Source organism: Lacerta agilis, chromosome 8 (assembly GCF_009819535.1).
Source record: "Lacerta agilis isolate rLacAgi1 chromosome 8, rLacAgi1.pri, whole genome shotgun sequence".
Taxonomy (NCBI): Eukaryota; Metazoa; Chordata; class Lepidosauria; order Squamata; family Lacertidae; genus Lacerta; species Lacerta agilis.
In genome coordinates, this window is record NC_046319.1 from 82,843,168 (window position 1) to 82,865,314 (window position 22,147).

The following is a 22,147-nucleotide window of genomic DNA, read 5'->3' on the forward strand; positions in this document are numbered from 1 at the left end:
TACCGAGAACAAACTTAGTTGGTCTCTAAGGTGCTACTGGACAAATGATTATTATTATTATTATTATTTTATTTCGACTGTATCAGACCAACACAGCTACCTACCTGAAACAGGGCAATAATAAGCAATTTTCCATAAGCAATGGAAAACCCGCTTCAGATTTGAATTGGGTAAATCATAATAAACCGATTTCCTAATATTGCAGTTATTTCATAGTTAATTTCCCCCCTCTACTTTATGACATGCTAATACAAAGTTGTACAAGCATGTTGTAGCCGTGTCCTTTCCATGTGTTTCATTATTCATATGAACAATAAAATCATGCCAAATAACACAACAATTGTCATGTTTCTTTTAAATCTACTTTCAATGGAAAGTAGATTTAAAAGAAACATGACAATCTTACACAATGTTGCCAGTTTGTGGCTTAAATGTTACATGTTACAATTAAATTAAATGTTTCAATGTTACAAAGTGGCTTAAAATGTTACATGGTTTCCATCAGGGCCTGGGAGCGTGCATCAGAAAGGGATTGCTCTTAATGAGGCATAGGCAAACTCGGCCCTCCAGATGTTTTGGGACTACAATTCCCATCATCCCTGACAACTAGTTACAGGTGGGTAGCCGTGTTGGTCTGCCATAGTCAAAACAAAATCGAAAATTCTTCAGAAGTGTGCATGCACACGAAAGCTCATACCAGGAACAAACTCAGTTGGTCTCTAAGGTGCTACTAGAAAGAATTTTCGATTTTGTTTTGACCCTGACAACTAGTTAGCCAGGGATGATGGGTGTTGTAGTCCCAAAACATCTGGAGGGCCGCGTTTGCCTGTTACTGCTCTTAATCAAAAGCATGGTAGTCAGAACTGCCACAGACATCGACCATAATAACTTCTTCTGGAGCTTGCTTTTTCCTCCTCCCTCCCCTTCATTTTTCCTTGTGTGTCCTGTCCCTTTAGACTGTGACCCTGAGGGCAGGGGCCATCTTAAAGCTGATGTTTTGCAAGGCAGTAATGCTTCTGAATACCAGTTGTTAGAAACCCTTGGGGGGGCAGGGGAGGGGGCGGCTCTGGTGCTTGAGGGTTTTCCAGAAGCATTTTCTTTGGCCACCTTGAATCACAGAATCCTAGAATCCTAGAGTTGGAAGATACCCCAAGGGCCATCCAGTCCAACCCCCTGTCAAGCAGGAAACACCATCAAAGCATTCCTGACAGATGGCTGTCAAGCCTCCGCTTGAAGACCTCCAAAGAAGGAGACTCCACCACACTCCTTGGAAGCAAATCCCACTGTCCAACAGCTCTTACTGTCAGGAAGTTCTTCCTCGTGTTTAGGTGGAAGTGCAAGTAGATAAATAGGTACCGCTCCGGCGGGAAGGTAAACGGCGTTTCCGTGCGCTGCTCTGGTTCGCCAGAAGCGGCTTAGTCATGCTGGCCACATGACCCGGAAGCTGGACGCCGGCTCCCTCGGCCAGTAAAGCGAGATGAGCGCCGCAACCCCAGAGTCGGACACGATTGGACCTAACGGTCAGGGGTCCCTTTACCTTTTACATTTATAATAATAAGTAGTGAAATAAGACCTTCGGGTATAGGTGGTATAGAAATAAAATTAATAATAATTAATAATAATAATAATAATAATAAAGTTCTAACTAAAAATGATTTTTTATTCAAAACTAACTTAATATTATATTTATATTTTGGAAATGTACAACCAGTTTTTGTTTCCTTTAATTTTTTTTGGGGGGGGGTCCCTAAGAGAGTGGGGCGCTAAGCCATAGATCGATCTCTCTATCTATCTATCTATCTATCTCTCTCTGTCTGTCTATCTATCTATCTATCTATCTATCTATCTATCTATCTATCTTGTCTGTCTGTCTGTCTCTCTCTCTTCCTCCCTGGCGCCTTCCTTCTTCGTTCCATCCCAGGTCCGCCTCTTTTCACCCGCTCCCTGGCCGCGGGAGGAGGAGGAGCTTCCGCCTCCGCCCCGCCCAGAGGCCGTCACTTTTCCCCCGGCCCCTCCCTCCAGGCCACGCCTCCCGCCCTCCCCACGTGACCGCCGGTTCCGGAAGAGGATGGCGGCGGGTGGGCGCCTGGCGCGCTGCGAGGGTCCGCGGCTCCCGCTCCTCCGGCTGGGGCTGCTGCTCGCCTGGGGGGCCGCCCTGGGGCCCGAGCCCGCCGGAGGGGCCGCGTCGGAGCCCGGACGCTGGAACCTGGCAGCCGCGGGGGTGAGTGTCGCGAGGGGGCGGGGCCTGTCGCGACAGGAGGCGGCGTCACGTGGGAGGGGGCGGGGCCAGGGAAAGCACGCGCGAGGGTTAAATGTGCCATTCATGTAATACGCAATTGATACAATTTAATACGGTATGGTCGATATAATATTATTAATGCAAAGTGTGGCATAATATGGTGTAATTAATAAGGGTTAATATGTAATTAATATAATAAGCATTTAATACAATTCTATACGTAAGTAATATGATATAGTCAATGTAATATAGTCAATATATTATAATTAATACAGTGTGGCATAATATGGTTTAATTAATAAGGGTTAACATGTAATTAATATAATCTGCAATTAATATAATTCAATATGTAAGTAATATGATATAGTCAATATATTATAATTAATACAGTGTGGCATAATATAGGATAATTAATAAGAGTTAATATGTATTTAATATAATATGCAATTAATACAATTCGATGCATAAGTAATATGATATAGTCAATAATATAGTCAATATATTTTAATAAATACAGAGTGTGGTATAATATAGTATAATTAATATAATGCTTGTTGATATTAACATTGATAGAATAACGTGGGGTTCTTGTTTTTGTTGATAACCTACGGTATTTACCAGTATTTTTGTGTTTTTATATGGTAAACCAGTGTTTTTCAACCACTGTTCCGCGGCACACTAGTGTGCCGCGAGATGTTGCCTGGTGTGCCGTGGGAAAAATTGAAAAATTACTTTATATATAGTCAATATAGGCACAGAGTTAATTTTTTTAACATTTTCTAATGGTGGTGTGCCTCGTGATTTTTTTCATGAAACAAGTGTGCCTTTGCCCAAAAAAGGTTGAAAAACACTGTGGTAAACCATCCTGTGCTCCTCAGTTGAAGAGTGGCTTAGAAACTTAATAAATCGTAATATAACATGATGGCCTTGGAGAGGAAAGTAGCTGGCGTTGTCATGAATGGCACCCTAATAATAATAATAATAATAGTTTATTATTTATATCCCCATGTGTGTGTGTGTGTGTGTGTGTGTGTGTTTGAAATCAAATTCCTCGGAATAAACAAGCAGCCCATCTGCAACCGCTTGTCATGCTGTGGTGTGACCCAGAAGCCAAACCAGAGCAGCCTTGATCCTCAACGGCCATTAGGGGGAGAGGAGCAGAGCAGAGTCTGGAGCGGGTGCCCCAAATGTATATGGGGGATAATAAGAAGAATAATGGCCCCTGTCGGCCTTGCTCCTGACCAACATTCAGCGGCGGATCCCTGCTGCAGGGCTGGTGATCTTGTGATCCCCTCCCTTCCTGTCCTGCTCCTCTCTGTTTTGGGCATCTGTAGGACACTTAACCTCCTCACTTCGTCCATCAGGCACAGGCAAACTCCGGAGCCCTCCAGATGTTTGGGACTACAATTCCCATCATCCCTAGCTAACAGGACCAGTGGTCCAGGATGATGGGAATTGTAGTCCCAAACACCTGGAGGGCTCCGGAGTTTGCCTGTGCCTGGTCCATGTCATTGAAGGCGCCACGTCTACTTACATGGGTGGTAGTAGTGGTTGCCATTCACCCCAATGGAGCAGGTGAAGACTTTTCCCTCTGTGTTCACCATGCTAACAGATTTAGGAGTGAACCATTTCTGAGTCCTGTTATGGACAGTTGTTTGTGGGGGGGGGGTGTTGTGCAGGTTTGGGGAGAAGTTGGAAGAGGGGAGGGGGGAGAGGAAAGTCCGCACCCCTCCTTTGGGTCTTAAAGGATCGCATTCCATAGAAAGCAGCGGTATTTTAAGGTGGGTAGCAAGAAGGACAGATCCTGAAGCTGAGGCTCCAGTACTTTGGCCACCTCATGAGAAGAGAAGACTCCCTGGAAAAGACCCTGATGTTGGGGGAAGATGGAGGGCACAAGGAGAAGGGGACGAAAGAGGACGAGATGGTGGGACAGTGTTCTCAAAGCGACTGGCATGAGTTTGGCCAAACTGCGGGAGGCAGTGGAGGATAGGCATCCATGGGGTCACGAAGAGTCGGACACGACTGAACGACTGAACAGCGAAGCAAGATGGAGGGGTGGGGTGGGGTGAGCTTCCTTGAGCCAGAAAAAGATCCGAAGGTCTCCTGTCTTTGGGATTGTTTCAGCGATGGGAACGGGCAGTTCATACCATCGATGACAGCGGTCAGCAAACGTTTTCAGCAAGGGTCTGATCCACTGTCTCTCAGACCTTGGGGGGGGGGTGGACTATATTCTGGAAAAAAACCATTAATGAATGAATTCCTCCTATGCCCCACATATAACCCAGAGGTGCATTTTAAATAAAAGCACACATTCTACTCATGTAAAAACACGCTGATTCCCGGACCGTCCGCGGGCCGGATTTAGAAGGAGATTGGGCCGGATCAGGCCCCCGGGCCTCGGTTTGCCTACCCATGATCTATGAGCAAGGAAATCTGCCTCTATTTTCAAGTTGCCCCTAACTGAAAGCTGCTGGCGGTGGGCGGGCGGGATGGAAGGAGCGCTTGGGAAATCAGTCACACTGAGTGTTTATTAACAGGCGGAGGCAACGTCTAGCGGGAAATGCTGTCACTTTCTCACCGCAAGTCCTGATATTACCTCTCAGCGTGAGAAAGTGGGGAGACCTATTTATTCATTTCCTGAGCACACAACCCCCACACCCACCACCACCCTCAATTCCCTTTTTTGGTGGTGCTGCAGACAGTGACAGGTGCATGCATGCTCATCCTGCGGCCTCCTTTTCTGCCAGGTGACTCTTTGTTTTTCGGGCTCGTAAACCTCGCCCACAGTCCTGTGTCCTGGGCCAGGTGTTTTTCCTGTAACTGCATTCCCCCCCCCCCTTGCAAGATAAAGGCTGCCCTTTGAGATTTGAGACTTCTTTTTTTGTTCTCGGGGACAATAAAACTGGATGGAATGTTTGCCCCAGAGTTAATATTCGTTCGCTTGAGCAAACAGGTTGCATTGCTGATTTGGGTAGCAGGTGAATTCCGTTCCCATGTTGGTCTAAACCAGGCATAGGCAAAGTCGGCCCTCCAGATGTTTTGGGACTGCAGCTCCCATCATCCCTGACCACTGGTTCTGTTAGCTAGGGATGATGGGAGTTGTAGTCCCAAAACATCTGGAGGGCCTGAGTTTGCCTATGCCTGGTCGAAACTACCCTTCTCCAGGCTGGACCCCACCCAGATGTTTCAGACTTCCGCCCTCCCCCGAATATCTGCCCAAAAACATCTGGAGGGCACCAGGTTAATTCAGGGCGATTGAATGACTGTGTTTCCCTGAAGGCAGACCAGGTGTCCTCACTCTGCGTCGCCAGTAAAGCCTAGTTCACCTGTTGGGAGTTCCAGTCCAAGCAGAGGAATTTGCCGTGGGTCGACCTCCAGTTGTGTCAAAGGCTGCTCGTGTTTCCTCACCGCTCAGCGGGCTGAAATTTTCCAGCCGCAAGTTCCACTTTGCTGAAGCTAAGTGGTTGTTTTCATTGCGAGTCAGAACCAGAGGAGACATCCTTGCATGGGGGCCTGAAACTGTTTGTTTGGGGAGGAACGAGCCCAATCGAGGGCTCACGGATGTGAGGCGGTGGAGGCGGTGGAGGCGGAGCCATGGGAATTTTATTTTTTATTCTATTTTGTTTTGTCTAATTCAGAGGTCAGCAACCTTTCTCAGCCATGGGTCGGTCCACTGTCCATCAGACCATGTGTTCGGCTGGAATATATTTTGAAAAAAACTATATGAACGAATTCCCATGCCCCACAAATAACCCAGAGATGCATTTTAAATTAAAGCACACATTCTACTCATGTAAAAACACGCCGATTCCCGGACCGTCCGCAGGCCGGATTGAGAAGGCGATTGGGCCGCATCTGGCCCACGGGTCTTAGGTTGCCGAACCCTGCTCTAATCAATCCATTTTTGCTGTTCTTCTCTTTCAGAACCAAACGAAGAACTTGTTTGTCTTGCCCAAAACAATGTTTAAGGACACCCAGATTATCCTCAAATGTAAGTCCCAGGGGTGTTATAAAAGGGAACCAGCTCACTTGTGCGAAGACTTACCTTGTGTCCCAGCCCTGTCGAGAAACTCCCATCCTCGGGAGAGATGCTTTAGTAGTGCAATATGCTCCTAGGTTTTGTGCTATTTCCCACTAAGACCAGGGCCTTTACTGTGGTGGCTCTGGGGTGCACCAACAATGCTGCCATTTGGGCCTCCAGGGCGGATAAAAAACAATGATTTTTTTTAAAAAAAATCGGATTATTTTTTATTTAAATCGGATTATTTTTTATTTAAATCAGATTTTTTAAAATAAAATGCTTTTTGAGGAAAATATATTACCGTCCAAAGGTTATTCAATCATGAAATAAAGATTATTTTTTTAATTATGTAGAATAAAGCTGTATATGTTTAATTTTTTTTGGTAAATAAATTCCATTAATCCATTCACAATGTCATTTATGCTCCTCCAGAGGTTTTTGTAAAATTATTGGGCAGTTTCTCTGCCTACAAGATATTATCACAGATGCTTGGTTTACTTTTGCAGTTCTCAAAACTGAATTTGACTCAACAAATTCTTCACATCAAAAATGTTATAACATGAATAGAGTTGAGAAAAAGACCTTAATCCTATTGTTCTACAAACCTATGAATACAGAATCAACCCCTTCAGTGTTAAGTTTCAAGAAGTTCAGTGAATAGAATAGAAACAATATTTTTCTGATTGTTTGGAGTGGAATGGATCTAGTAAATCTATTTAAATTGTTATTATTAAGGTAATGATTATTTTTCACCTTCCTAAGTACAACAGAAAAGTTGTCCAAATATGAATGATTAACCTATTAAACTGGGGATTAAAAAAAAACTAACATGGAAAGTTGTTATTCTAAAAATCTTCATCTACTTGCATATTAAAGTTATACCAGCAAGAATTAGTCTTTATGTAGAAAACTGTGATTTAAATCAAGCCTTACTGACTAGTGATTTAAATCGTGATTTAAATCACTTTGATTTAAATCAAATCCACCCCGTGGGCCTCCAATTCAGATATAGGATGGAGGGAAACCAGTGCATGCAAAAATGATCCATAGGTCTAGTGTCTAGATGAAAGGAGCTCTATTCCGGCTTGGTCAGACCACACCTGGAGTCCCGTGTCCAGTTCTGGGCACCCCAATTTCGGAAAGAGATTGACAAGCTGGAAGGTGTGCAGAGGAGGGTGACCAAGATGATCGAGGGTCTGGAAACCAAGCCTTATGAGGGAGCTGGGTCTGTTTAGCCTGGAGAAGAGGCGACCGAGAGGTTATTTGTCCCGTGGAAGATGGAGCAAGCTTCTTTTCTGCCGCTCCGGAGGGTCGGACCCGAACCAGTGAATTCACAGGACAGGAAAGGAGATTCCGACTAAACACAGGGAAGAACTTTGTGGCTGCAAGAGCTGTTCGGCCATGGAATGGACACGCTCCGGAGGTGGTGGACACTCCTTCATTGGAGGTTTCTAAGCAGAGGTTGGGTGGCCCCCTGTCATGGATTCTCTAGCTGGGATTCCTTCATCGCAGGGGGGTGGACTAGAGGACCTTTGAGGGTCCCTTCTGGCTCTACAATTCTAAATGCACCCAGGCTTTCTCCGAAGGAGTGATCCAGCTCTGTTTCATTTACTGACTTGTGATATACAGTACTTGTTTCATGGTGTGTTTTTTTTAAAATTTTGTAAGGACGTTCAGTGGTTGCTCATGAGTGAAACGCCAAACGCAGAACTTCTAAAAACTAAGTTCTTTATTGTGCAAAACTATATACAGTGGAGCAAAAGTTCAAACGTCCATCTCATCCCTCCGCAGAGTCCAGGAATGAACCCTTCCGGTTCTTTGTCCAGCAAAAGAGGCGTGGTATTCTGAACCCCCGCCTCCCCCTTCCATGTCCTTCCTGCCTGCGACCTCGGAGCGTGGGAACCTGACCCCGTTCCCCGCTATCCCCTCGGCGTTCAAGCTCTGTGATCCTCTCAGAGCCCCTGCACCGCCTTCCTGCCCCTAAGTCCCTCTCCCCACTGGAGGAATGGTCGCTTCTGGCGGAAGAGGGGGAGGACGAACTGGTGAATAGCGGAGGGGGGGTCCCTGTACTCCAAACGATCCCGGGACGCTACCTACCTTGGGGAGGGGGGTTTCCTGACAAATTTAATGGGCTTTGTGCCGTCCCAACACCACATTATTTTTTCCTGCCATTGGCAGTAACATGTGTGTGTGTGTGTGTTTGTGTGCACAGATTATACATTCGCAGATAAATAAATTAATGCACCAGCCCCAAAGGTTAGCCAGATCAGGGCTCATTTTCACGCCTGACTTTCAACCGGGAGGTTGGGTTAGAGCCAGACCCTCGCTGCCCTCCTGGCGCCTTTGCCTAACGCATCTTTTCCTTCCTTTGCAGTTGTGGAAAAGAACTGCGCCGCCCCCGATTTGTCCCTGAACATCACCTGGTACCTCCGCAGCTCCCATTGCCACGACGAGGTCTACATAGACGTGAGCAGCCGGCCCATTCTTTGCTTGCTGGGTGGAACTGGGGAAGGGGAAGAGTCTCTGAGAACCCCGGGGGCTTCTGGGGTGTCTGCTGGCGGCTCAGAGTTAAACTGTGGAACTCCCACCCACAGGAGGGCCACCAACATACAGGTGAAACTCGAAAAAATTAGAATCTCGTGGAAAAGTCCATTTATGTAAGCAATTGTTTTCATTAGCTCCTGGAGTTTAATATATGAGATAGACTCATGACACGCAAAGCAAGATACGTCAAGCCTTTGCTTGTTATAATTGTGATGATTATGGCACACAGCTGATGAAAACCCCAAAGTTGAGATTGTTAATTTGGGGTTCCCATCAGCTGAACGCCATAATCATCACAATTATAACAAGCAAAGGCTTGACATATCTCGCTTTGCATGTCGTGAGTCTATCTCACATATTAGTTTCACCTTTTAAGTTGAATGACTGAAAGAAACAAACCGTTCCACGATATTCTAATTTTTCAAGTTTCACCTGTAGGTGGATTTAAAAAAGGATCTGACGAATCCGTGAAGGAGAAGCCTATCAATGGCTGCTGGCCAGGATGTCTGTGCCGAGGTCCAGCTCCGAGGGCCTTCTGGCGGTTCCCTTGCTGCAAGAAGCCAAGCTACAGGGAACCAGGCAGAGGGCCTTCTCGGCGGTGGCACCCGCCCTGTGGAACGCCCTCCCACCAGGTGTCAAAGAGAAAAACTACTACCAGACTTTTAGGAGACATCCGAAGGCAGCCCTGTTTAGGGAAGCTTTTAATGTTTAACAGATTATTGTATTTTAACATTCTGTTGGAAGCCGCCCAGAGTGGCTGGGGGAACGTGTCCAGAGGAGGGCAACCAAAATGGTCAAAGGCCTGGAAACGATGCCTTATGAGGAACGGCTTGGGGAGCTGGGTATGTTTAGCCTGGAGAAGAGAAGGTTAAGGGGTGATATGGTAGCCATGTTCAAATATATAAAAGGGTGTCCTATAGAGGAGGGTGAAAGGTTGTTTTCTGCTGCTCCAGAGAAGCGGACACGGGGCAATGGATTCAAACTACAAGAAAGAAGATTCCACCTAAACATTAGGAAGAACTTCCTGACAGTGAGAGCTGTTGGACAGTGGGATTTGCTGCCAAGGAGTGTGGTGGAGTCTCCTTCTTTGGAGGTCTTGAAGCGGAAGCTTGACAGCCACCTGTCAGGAATGCTTGGATGGTGTTTCCTGTTTGGCAGGGGGTTGGACTGGATGGCCCTTGGGGTCTCCTCCAACTCTAGGATTCTAGGATTCTATGAAACCCAGACGGATGGGCGGGGTATAATAATAATAATAATAATAATAATAATAATCTCTATGGTTGAAGGCAGCAAGGCTCCTGAACACCCGTTTTTAGTTTTTTGACTGCCCGTTTCTCAGGTTCCTCCTCTGCCCTCGCAGGAAACCAAGGCGGAGAACTACCTCAGCCTCTACGAGACGGAGGCCAGCGTCGCCGGAGGCGGACAGTACATCTGGTACACGACCCTGGTTCCGTGCGGCCAGCTCAATGAGGTGGGGAGAGCAAAATGGCCGGGGGGGGGCGAGTCTCCGGGACGCGGGCGGAGCGAGCTCGGTTTAACGGGGAACGCGGCGGCTGCGTTGGGGAGGGCTTGCGTCATTCCTGCTCCTTCGCTAACGGGTCGAAGGTGAAAGATGTTGAAAGGAAACCTGATGCGGGGAGGGGCTTTGGGGCAAAGTGTGTGTCGCCGTGGCCCAGTTTGCCCAGCGCAACCCGGCAAACGTTTGGGTTTCTGGGCCGAGGGCCGCGACCCCTTCGCTCCTCCTCGGTTCTTTCCGTTACTTGAGGAGGAAGCCCGGGGAGCGTGGAGGGAAGGGCGGCTTCTCTTTGCAACAAGGGGGGGGGGGGCAGAAATTGGGTCCAGTTTTGCAGGCAAGGGTTGTCTCCAGATTTGGAGGTGCAGGGAGCGTTTTTCTTTAGGAAATGCAAAATGGGGAGGGGGGGCGTGGCGCAGGGGCTTTTGCCGGGAGAAAAGGACAGGGCTCTAACAACCGGCCGCCTCCCTTTCTTTTCCAGCTGCACTTCCCAGAGCTGCCGAAGCCCCAGAAGCTGAAGCCTTTCAAGGAGCAAGGAATGGATAGTTCGGTCAGTGGAGAGTCGAGGAACTGGGGGGGTGGGGAACGGGGCTGTGGGCTCGTCTGTGGAGAAATCCCCGGCCTTGTTATTGCTGCCCGGCGGCATAGTGAGGGGCTGCCAGCTTGCTTTAAAGGAGGGGGTTGGGCTGGATGGACCTTAAACTGTGGAACTCACTGACACAAGGGAGCCTGATACAGCAGGGGGACACAATTTACTCTCCTTATGGGATTCCTGCAAGCAAGCAGCCCTGTATCGGGCGGACCTTTGGCCCGATCCAGCAAGCTCTTCTTTACGCCCAGCGCTACAAGTGCTCCCGTGCTCCCGGGGCCCCTGAAGCCAGCCTTAAATGAAAATTCAGTGGTGGGATCCATCTTCCCACTAGGCCAGATGATTCTTCCGTGAATAGGCATGGTGTTTCTGCGTATCGTTCAGCATGGGGGGGGGGACCTTTTCCAGCCTGAGAACTGCATTCCCTTTTGGGTAATCTTGCAGGGGCCACATGCTGGGGGCCGGGGGGGCGAGCAAAACGAGAGGGAAAGTGGGCAGAGCAATGCATGCAATTTTTACCATTACGGGGTAGACTAGTTTCCATGGGTGCTCAAACACTCCTCCCTCTCCTCCGTCCGAGGAAACCAGAGCTGTTATCAGTATATTCCAGGGATGCAGTTCAAGTTGGGGGGGGGGAGAAAGCTGGGATGGGGTGGCCTGAGGGAGAGTCCCAAATGGGACCTGGAGGGTAGCATTTTTAATAATACGCCCTCGGTCCTGTATACCTGAAGGAGCGTCTCCACCCCCCCATCGTTCTGCCCCCAGACACCGGGGTCCAGCTCCGAGGGCCTTCTGGTGGTTCCCTCCCTGCGAGAAGCGAGGTTACAGGGAACCAGGCAGAGGGCCTTCTTGGTGATGGCGCCCTCCCTTCAGATGTCAAGGAAATAAACAACTACCAGACATTTAGGGGACATCTGAAGGCAGCCCTAGTTAGGGAAGCTTTTAATGTGTGATATTTTAATGTATTTGATTTTTGTAGGAAGCCGCCGAGAGTGGCTGGGGAAATCCAGCCAGATGGGCAGGGTACAAATAATAAATATTATTTATTTATTTATTTATTTATTTATACCCGTCCCATCTGGCTGGGTTTCCCCAGCCACTCTGGACTGCTTCCAACAAAATATTAAACACACAATACAGCATTAAACATTAAAAAACTTCCCTTTCCTGGCCAGACTCGGAAGTTTCCCCCATCCCTGGTATAACAACAGATGCCGTCGGTGGCTTTGCTGTAGCCCTGTGGACGTTCTGCCTGATTTTCTCTGAAATCGCTAACTGCTGGGTACCAAATGCAGCTTCCTTTGTTTGCCACTCCCTCTTTCAGTGGGTGGGAGAGAGAGAGAGAGAGAAGGGTTATTCCCCCCCCCTTCCCGAGACCCTTCGCAATTTGCAGCCACTGCAGCTCTGAGAGCGGTGGGTGGACCGATTCCTCCAAGAGAGGCCGCCCCTTCGTTGGCGCTGCCACCCTTTCCCCCCGATGCCCATTTGCCCGTTTTGCCCGCAGCCCCAGTCGGGAGTGAAGAAGAGGGAGGCTCCCAAGGAGCCAGAGGCCAAAGAGGAGGCGGTGAGGAAGGAGGCCGGAGCCACACAAGACGGCAAGGATGTTGCGAAGCCGACCACCGAGAAGGAAGACAAAGGGGCCGCGAAGAGCTCAGGGGCGAAGAAGCAGAAGTTAGAGGTTGGTAGGCAGTAAAGGGACGCGGTTGGCACTGTGGTCTAAACCACAGAGCCTAGGGCTTGCTGATCAGAAGGTCGGCGGTTCGAATCCCTGCGACGGGGTGAGCTCCCCTTTCTCAGTCCCAGCTCCTGCCCACCTAGCAGTTTGAAAGCACAAAGTGCAAGTAGATAATTAGGTACCGCTCCGGCGGGAAGGTAAATGGCGTTTCCGTGTGCTGCTCTCGTTCCAGTAAAGTGAGATGAGCGCCGCAACCCCAGAGACGTCCACGAATGGACCTAACGGTCAGGGGTCCCTTTACCTTTAGGCAATAAAAATGGTGTGTGCACAGTTCCTTGTTGAGTAGCTGCTGTGCCAAACCCTGCCCTCTAGTTCATCGGGAGTTTTCTCCATCCTTAAAGGTGGTGGGGCATCTGCTTGGCACTCCTGGCAGCTCCATGGAGGTGGGCAACCTGCAGCCCCCTAGATATCGCGGGGCTCGGGGGACCAGCCGTGTGCAGTTCTGGTCTTCTGTGTTCAGTTCTGGTGGCCGCACCAGAAAGAAAGGGCATTGTAGATTTGGGGAAAGGGCGACCGAAACGATCGAGGGATCAGGTTCGCAGCCTCTGGGACTTTCGTTTGGAGAAAAGGCTGAGTCAGAGGCGACGCCGCAGAGGTTTATAAAATTGCGCACGGCCTCGGGGAAGCGGGGATCGAGACGAACGACCCTCCCTTTCTCATCACACCGGCAACACTAGAATTTGGGGGCGCCCAACGAAGCCGAGTGTTGGAAGATTCAGGACAGGGAAAAGGAAGTCGCTGTTCACTTACTCAATAGTTGGACCGTGGAACTCCCCGCCACTGGAGGGAGCGGTGGCTGCCAACCGGGCTGGAGGGGGAGGGCTACCAAATTCATGGAGGCGGAGGGCTACCAAAGGCCTTCGGCATGATGGCTGTGCCATGCCCTCCTCGGCCGGAGGCAGCAGTTGCGGGAAACCGCGGGAGGGGAGAGTTTCTCTTGTGCTCGGATCCTGCATTCCGGTTTCCTGGAAGAGGCAGGTTGTGAGAACAGGATGCTGGACTAAATGGGCCAACGGCCTGATCCAGGAGGCTCTTCTCCTGTTCTTCTGCCTCTGTGCCACAAAGCCACCAGCAAGGAATTGAGGGGGAAGAAGGAAGGAGTCTGGGTTGGGTACCAGTTTGGCACAGCTTGGAAGTCGCCACGAGTTCCGGCCGCAGCGCAGCGCCTTTGACTGACCTGGGGTGTTTATCCGGGGGTCCCTTCCAGGTTTCGACAGTCGCCGTGACCTGGGAGGACGGGCCTTACGTCTTCATCCTCAGGATCTTCAGCGACAAGACCCCGCAAGATCTTCAGCGACAAGATCCCAGCTGGGAGATCAAAAGTGAGTGAAATGGCGCGGCTTTTCCGTGGGCAGTGAGGGTTGAGATCAGTCGACGGAGCGGCATTTGAGTTGGTGTGGAGAGCTTTGCCTTCGTCCGAGAAACGGGGTGGGCTGTTCTGTGCCTGGCATTGGATACCCGGGTGAAGAGATGGGCTTTCTTTTTCAGCTCTGTTGTGTATAATGCAGGATGGATAAATATCAATGGTTTTTTTAAAAAATAAAAAACCCAGATTTTTTAAAATTTAAATTGGATTTTTTAATATAAATCGAATTTTTTAAGTTACAGGTGGGTAGCCGTGTTGGTCTGCCATAGTCAAAACAAAATCAAAAATTCTTTCCAGTAGCACCTTAGAGACCAACTGAGTTTGTTCCTGGTATGAGCTTTCGTGTGCATGCACACTTCTTCAGATACACTGAAACAGAAGTCACCAGATCCTTAAATATAGTGAGGGAGTGTGCATGCACACGAAAGCTCATACCAGGAACAAACTCAGTTGGTCTCTAAGGTGCTACTGGAAAGAATTTTCTATTTTGTTTCGAATTTTTAAAAAAATGTAAATCAGATTTTTTTAAATTTAAATGAGGTTGTTTTTTTAATTTAAATCGGATTTTTAAAAATTTAAATCGGATTATTAAAATAAAATGCTTTTGGAGGAAAAACCTTTCTAAAGATAGTTTTCTATTTAAGTCCAAAGGCTGTTCATCAGGAAATAAGGATTTGCTTTAAGTTTTTCATGTGTGCTAAAACTCAGTCTAAGTTTTTTTTTAATTATTATTATTATTAATAATAATAATAATAATAATATGTTAACAAACATGGATACGTATGCTACAGTGCTTTTGTTTAAAGTCAAATGAATTGTTTAGATTGTTATTAAGTAAATGATTATTTTTCTCCTTCCAGTCAAGCGCAGCAGAAAAGCTGTCCAACTATAAACAGTTAACTTCTTAAACCTCACCATGATTTCACAATTATCTGCCTGCGTATTTCTAATAGTATAGCCAGATCAGTAATGTTTGACAGAACTGCAAAAACTGCTCCGAAAATTCACGGTTCCAAAAATGAAACCTTCAATCTGGGTGTAAAAATTAAGAGGATGCCAGCAAGGTTGAACCTTTCTGTAAAATTTTTTTTACTGACTAGTGGTTTTAAAAAGCGTGTCAGAATTTTGCCGCCCCCTCTCCCCTCCCGCTCACATGTCTTTCTTTCCCCCCTCCCACTTCCAGTTGACGTGCAGATGAAACACCCCGACCAGCAGTACATCTCTGCCTCCGAGTGGCCTCTGATGGTGGTGAGTTGGCCGGCAGAGTTGTTTTCTCCCCTGTGGGTTTCCCCCTGTGGGGATTGGGGCAGCCCAGAGAGACCGGCAACTGGCACAGCTGTTTCGAAACAAAGAGACCCCGGTGGCCGATGGTGCGCTTTGGACCCATCAAAAGTTCCCGAGTCGTCTCCAAGGGCCGCCCCGCGTAGAGCGCTGGGCAGCAGTCCAGCCTGGAAGCTGCCCGGAGTACAGCAGCCAAGACACCTCTGTCCAGTAGTTGCCGCTGGGTCAGGATTCCTGTCTTGACCCGTTTCTATATACCACGGCTGCCCAACTTCCAAGAGGCTGCGATCTACTCACAGTGTTAAAAACTGGCAGTGATCTACCCCCTTTTTGGGGGGTTTCAGGTTGTTGAGCTTCTTTTTTTAGGAAGGAAAGCCCTGTTTTGGGGAGGTTCACGTAAAAGTTGTCGAGCTTCTTTAGGGAAGAGGAAAGCGGCGTTGAGTTTCTTTTAGGAAGGAAAGCCCTATTTTGGAGTTTCAGGTCGTTTTAGGGGTGCAGGGCAAAGATGTTGAGCTTTATTTTTGGGGAGCCATTATAAGTTTTTTTTAGCTTCTTTGGGGGGGGAGCCACTGATCTACCGGTGATCTGCCACAGACACCCAGTGATCTACCGGTAGATCACGATCTACTTGTTGGACATGCCTGCTGTACACCATGCCAGTAGCCAGGCATTGGGACTACAGTTCCCAGCATCCAGTGTAGCCATGGATGATGGGAGTTGTAGTCCAGCAAGGTCTGTTTTTGCTACCCCCGCAGAGCTGGTTGCTCCTCTTCCTCCTCCAGCCTCAGCCCTCTCCTGCCCTTTCTTCCCCCCCCCCCCTAGTTCTACATGGTGATGTGCATCGTCTACGTGCTTTATGGGGTCCTCTGGCTAGTCCTGCTGGCTTGCTACTGGAGGGACATCCTTCGCATCCAGTTCTGGATTGGCGGCGTCATCCTCTTGGGAATGCTGGAGAAGGCCGTCTTCTACGCCGAGTTCCAGAGCATCCAGAGCCAAGGGAAGTCAGGTCGGTGGGGAATCGCTGATAGAGACTTGCTTTGCAATATATATACACACAGGTGAAACTCGAAAAATTAGAATATCGTGGAAAAGTCCGTTTATGTAAGCAATTGTTTTCATTAGCTACTGGACTTTAATATATGAGATAGACTCATGACATGCAGAGCGAGATATGCCAAGCCTTTGCTTGTTATAATTGTGATGATTATGGCGCGCAGCTGATGGAAACCCCAAAACTGAGATTGTGAATTTGGGGTTCTCATCAGCTGTACGCCATAATCATCACAATTATAAGAAATAAAGGCTTGACATATCTCGCTTTGCACGTCATGAGTCTATCTCATATATTAGTTTCACCTTTTAAGCTGAATTACTGAAAGAAATGAACCTTTCCACGATATTCTAATTTTTCGAGTTTCAGCTGCATTTTTAAAAGACATCTGAAGGCAGCCCTGTTTAGGGAAGCTTTTAATTTCTGAAGGACTATGAATGAATATGAATGTACTTTATTCGGTCACAGACCAGCATAAAACAGAATATTTGCATTTATAAAAACAATATGGAAAATATATATTTAAACGGGTACTCGTTACATAGTGGGGGCATATTCAACCTATCCAGCCCGACTTAAACCATGTCCTTAAAATCATTGATTAAACATAGATAAAACTGATAAAATTTAGACTCGATTATCAATTCTACGAGACAGGCTACTAAGGTATAAATCCAACAATATTTTAGGTCTCTATTTAGAGTTGATTTACGTCACAGACCATCTTTCGACGTATATCTATCAAGGCTACACAGAATCTGGCAACAATATATATATATTCTGGCCCAGTATACCTGAAGGAGCGTCTCCACCCCCATCGTTCTGCCCGGACACCTGGGTCCCATCTCCGAGGGACTTCTGGCGGTTCCCTCCCTGCGAGAAGCGAAGCTACAGGGAACCAGGCAGAGGGCCTTCTCGGTGGTGGCGCCCGCCCTGTGGAACGCCCTCCCACCAGATGTCAAGGAAATAAACAGCTACCTGACTTTTAGAAGACATCTGAAGGCAGCGCTGTTTAAGGAGGCTCTTAATTTCTGAAGGACTATTGTATTTTAATATTTTGCTGGAAGCCGCCCAGAGCGGCTGGGGAAACTCAGCCAGATGGGCCGGGTATAAATAAATTATTATTATTATTATTATTATTATTATTATTATTATTATTATTATTAAAATGTATGGTGTGGACCTAGCAGGAAGTTTCCGGTTCATCTCTCCAGGGGCTGCCCCGCATTTCCTCTGCCCTCTCTCAAAACGGCCCCTCAAAACACCCCAGTGTGGTGTGGTGTAGTGGTTAAGAGCGGTAGACTTGTAATCCGGTGAACCGGGTTCGCTTCCCCGCTCCTCCACATGCAGCTGCTGGGTGACCTTGGGCTAGTCACACTTCTCTGAAGTCTCTCAGCCCCACTCACCTCACAGAGGAAGGGAAAGGAGAATGTGAGCCGCTTTGAGACTCCTTAGGGTAGTGAAAAGCGGGATATCAAATCCAAACTCTTCTTCTTCTTCTGCTTTCCAGTTCAAGGGGCGGTGATATTTGCAGAGGTCCTCTGTGCCGTGAAGCGGATGCTTGCCCGCGTCCTGGTCATCATCGCTAGCCTGGGATACGGCATCGTCAAGTGAGTGTGCCGGCCGGGGAGAGGGAGGGGGGGAACCCCTGGACAAAGCGGCGGAGGACACCTGCTTGGTGTGCAGAAGGCCCCGACTTCACTCCCCGATGTTGCCAGTTAATTTTCCTGGGGTGGGGAAGACCTCATGGAGACCCTCGGCTAGGGTGGTGGGAGACCCTTTTCGGTGCTCCCCGCCTGTTGTCCTGGTTTCGAACACACCCTTCTCTATCAGCCGAGCATGGGACCCTTCATCTCAGAGCCGTGGGTTCGAGCCCCATCAGGTGTGAAGTTTCCTGCAGTGCAGGCGGTTGGACTAGATCAGGGGTCAGCAACCTTTTTTAGCCAGGGGGCCGGTCCACCGTCCCTCAGACCACATGCGGGGCCGGACTATATATTTTTTTTGGGGGGGGAGAACGAATTCCTATGCCCCACAAATAACCCAGAGATGCATTTTAAATAAAAGGGCACATTTTACTCATGTAAAAATACGCTTGGCAGGGGGTTGGACTGGATGGCCCTTGTGGTCTCTTCCAACTCTGTGATTCTATGATTCCTGGGCTGTCCGTGGGCCGGATTGAGAAGGCGATTGGGCCGCATCCGGCCCCCCTGGGCCTTAGTTTGCCTACCATGGACTAGATGATTTTCAGGGTCCCTTCCGGCTCTATGATTCTGTCCTCCACCCAAGGAAGCAAGGGGCGTTTTTCAGGTGCGTGGGCACTTCTAGGCCGAGCAAACTCGGGTTGCAGAGCAGGGCGTAGGCTGGGGAGCGTTCTGAGGGCCACTTGGAAAAGCCTGGAGGGCCACATCTGGCTCCCCGGTCTGAAGTTCCCCACGCCTGCCCCAGCCACTGCCCGTCAGAGTTCTGAATCAATTGTCTTCCTACGGGTTTTGTGCCTCTTAGGAAGGGGCCAGCAAACTTTTTCAGCCGGGGGCCGGTCCACTGTCCCTCAGACCTTGTGGGGGGCCGGACTATATTTTGGAGAAAAAAAATAATACAAACGAATTCCTATGCCCCACAAATAACCCAGAGATGCATTTTAAATAAAAAGACACATTCTATTCATTAAAAACATGCTGATTCCTGGACCGTCCGCAGGCCGGATTGAGAAGGCGATTGGGCCAGATCCGGCCCCCGGGCCTTAGTTTTCCTACCCCTGCTCTTGGGGATGCTGCATCCTCTTGCCTGGGAGACGTTCTCGGACCATAGAACCGGTCGCCTGAATTGCAGAGCTGGGAGGGACCCCCAGGAATTGCAGCAAAGGTCCGTCACCTGTACAAGAGGCCTGCCCCCTTTCCGGCGACTCGGCTCCTCGACTTCTGCCCCCCCTTTCTCTCTCTCCGCAGGCCACGGCTGGGGGCTCTCTTGAATCGGGTCGTGGGCGTGGGGCTGATGTACTTGATCTTCTCCATCATCGAGGGGGTCCTGCGGGTCAAATCGGTAAGGGCGGACGGCCGGGGGGAGGGGTGGGGGAGGCAGGGAGGGTGGTGGTGGTGGTGGGATGAGCCCGGGAGCAGCCCTCTCAGCCTGACTGTCCCCCCCCCCTCCTACCCCAGGAGCAAACCAAAGCCGCCGCGCTCATCTGTGAAATTTTCCTGGCGTTTGTGGATTCATGTATCGTCTGGTGGATATCCTTTACTAGGGACTAGAAACTTGGGGGGGGGCAGTTTGCTTTCTCTCAGCTCTTTGCTCTTCCCTTGCCTACTATTTTAGATTGGGGGGTTTCTAAAGGAAGAGAGGGGATGCGGGGGGGCGCTGTGGGCTAAACCACAGAGCCTAGGGCTTGCCGATCAGAAGGTCGGCGGTTCGAATCCCCGCAATGACGGGGTGAGCTCCCGTTGCCCGGTCCCTGCTCCTGCCCGCCTAGCAGTTCGAAAGCACGTCAAAAGTGCAAGTAGATAAATAAATAAAATCTTTATTACGGTCCAGAGACCCGACAATTCATTATAAAACGGTACACAGTTTTGACAGCCCGCCTTCAGGTTATATAAGCATTATGTACAGACTTAGGAAGAGAGATCATTAGTTCATGCCACCACCGATAGAAACTTCGCCACTGCTAATGTTCTATCATTTATCCGGTCTTCCAGTAGGAACCTGACATAGTAAGCCTCTGATTTTCCCGGGAAGAGTCTTAACAGGGGTAATATTAGATAAATAGGTGCCACTCTGGCGGGAAGGTAAACGGCGTTTCCATGCACTGCTCCGGTTTCGCCAGAAGCGGCTTAGTCATATTTGACGAGTTGTTTGTTTTTAGCGGCAGATCAGTTTGTCTCCCTGCCTGCGTTTTTGCCTCCCCGCTCTTTTCTACCTCTCCTCTTCACCGCCTCTTTCTCCTTCTTTTCTCTTGTCTCTCCCCCCCCCCCGCCCCGTTTTATCGTAGGCACAAGATGACTTGGTGCTGCTCTCTGCTATACCTCTGGCTATGCTCGACTCTGCTTTGTGCTGGTGGATATCCTCCTCTGTGCTGTGCCTGGCCGAACCCTGTCCCTTTCCAGTTTCGCCTGCATGTGCCTTTAGGTTTTTTTGCCCTCCTCCCCCCCCAAAAGTTATTTCCCCAATGATCTGCTCCTTTTGTGGGTGGTTGAGCTTCCGGCCCGTAGCGAGAACTGGGAAGGCGTAGTCGGCGGTTGTTAGAACGTGAGAACAACCCAGTGGCCCAGATAACTCATGGAACCCAGATAGACTGCCTCTGGACCTGGAGGTTCTATAAGAAGTGCCCTGTTGGGTTTGGGCAGCATCCTGTTCCCATGGGGGGGGCCAACCAGAGGCCTGTGGGGCAAACCCACAAGCAGGATCCAAGCGCAGGAGCCCTCTCTCCTCCCCACTCTTAATAATAATAATAAATAATTTGAATATTTATACTCGGCCCATCTGGCTGGGTTTCCCCCACCCACTCTGTCCCCCGCCCCCCCCCCCCCGCTGCTGTCTTCCTTAACAAGCAACACATCCTCATTAGCTTGGTGCAAACCATGAAGCTGCTGAAACTGCGCCGGAACCTGGTAAAGCTCTCTCTCTACCGCCATTTCACCAATACGCTCATCTTCGCCGTCATCGGTGAGTCTGAGGGGGGAGGCGGACACCCCACCCCACCCCGACTGCTCCGCGTCTGTATTACGTGCGCGTCCAGGTTTTTCAGTCTCGTCTGTAGGCAGAATATTCACGGGATTGTTGAGCTGGGAGGGACCCCCAAAGGTCATCCGGCCCAACCCCACTGCAGTAAGGCCGGAATCGTGGCGAAGGGGCAGGGGCGTTCTTAGCCCCTTGGCTGCCCGGGGCGGGAAGCCAAGAGGCGCCCCTTGGGGTGGGGGCATCGCGGTGCATGCGTGCGTCATGACGCCATGACACACGCGACCCCCCGCCCCCGGGGGTGCCTCGCGGCAGCTTCGGGAGACTCCCAAATCTGCCGCCCGGCGGCAGCACCCCTTCATGCCGCGGCTGATCGTGCCTGCGTGAACAGCCGCTGCACGAAGGGGGGCCTGACGGCGGATTCAGGAGTCTCTGCGGGTTCCAAAGACTCCCGAATCCGCCACCCGGGCTCCCTTGGCGGAGCGCAAGTCGGGGCAGGGAGAGGGACGGGCCAGCGAGGAGGGGTGTCCTTCCTCGCTGGCCCACCCCTCTCCATGCCCTGGCTCCGCAAGACAGCCAGCAGCGGTGCTTGGCATAGAGGCAAGGGGCGGGCCAGCGAGGAGGGGGTGGCACTCCACATCACTGGCCCGCCCCTTGCCTCCATGCCAAGCTCCGCCACTGGAAGGGGGGGGACTATTTTCGGCGCTGCCAGGGCGGAGCCACAGGGGTGGCCAGCGAGGGGGGGGTGACACCCCGGCATTGCCGAAAATAGCCTAAAAAGAAAAGAAAAAAATTTAAGCCCAGGGGGCGGGGCTGTCCCCGATGTGTAACCCCCAGCAGGGGCGCTGCCCGGGGCTCCTCCGCCCCCCCCTTGCTACGCCCCTGCGAAGGCGTCCCTGGCGGCGTCGGTGGAAGATTCGTTCTCTGAGCCAAAAGCCCACCACGCAAGGTGGCAGAATTATCGCCGGGGGGAAACGCGAGATTTTCAGAAGTACAGCGGTATCTTGGTTCTCAAACTTCCGGAAGTCCGTTCCAAAACCAAAGCGTTCCAAAACCCAAGGAGCGCTTTTCCATAGGAAGCAATGCAAAACGGATTGATCCGTCCCAGGCTTTTAAAAGCAACCCCTGAAACAGCAATTG

At 49.8% G+C, this 22,147-nt stretch overlaps 1 protein-coding gene across 5 annotated transcripts in view; it reads left to right on the forward strand.

Annotated features, from left to right (window-relative positions):
• Positions 1-2,066: 2,066 nt before the first annotated feature.
• The window catches only part of LOC117051898 (transmembrane protein 87A-like), a 30,341-nt gene continuing 10,260 nt past the window's right edge, over positions 2,067-22,147 (forward strand). For 2 of the 5 annotated variants that reach the window (XM_033158619.1, XM_033158616.1), the window contains exons 1-13: positions 2,067-2,221; positions 6,164-6,230; positions 8,635-8,726; positions 10,144-10,275; positions 10,799-10,867; positions 12,411-12,584; positions 13,849-13,963; positions 15,191-15,255; positions 16,111-16,294; positions 17,850-17,949; positions 19,285-19,378; positions 19,495-19,566; positions 20,887-20,995. In XM_033158619.1, the coding sequence (XP_033014510.1) occupies positions 2,069-2,221; positions 6,164-6,230; positions 8,635-8,726; positions 10,144-10,275; positions 10,799-10,867; positions 12,411-12,584; positions 13,849-13,963; positions 15,191-15,255; positions 16,111-16,294; positions 17,850-17,949; positions 19,285-19,378; positions 19,495-19,566; positions 20,887-20,995 (1,426 nt within the window). In that variant the 5' untranslated portion in view covers positions 2,067-2,068. Of the gene's footprint in view, positions 2,222-6,163; positions 6,231-8,634; positions 8,727-10,143; positions 10,276-10,798; positions 10,868-12,410; positions 12,585-13,848; positions 13,964-15,190; positions 15,256-16,110; positions 16,295-17,849; positions 17,950-19,284; positions 19,379-19,494; positions 19,567-20,321; positions 20,391-20,886; positions 20,996-22,147 lie in introns of all 5 variants that reach the window. The other 3 variants (XM_033158621.1, XM_033158620.1, XM_033158618.1) reach the window with 2 other exon arrangements.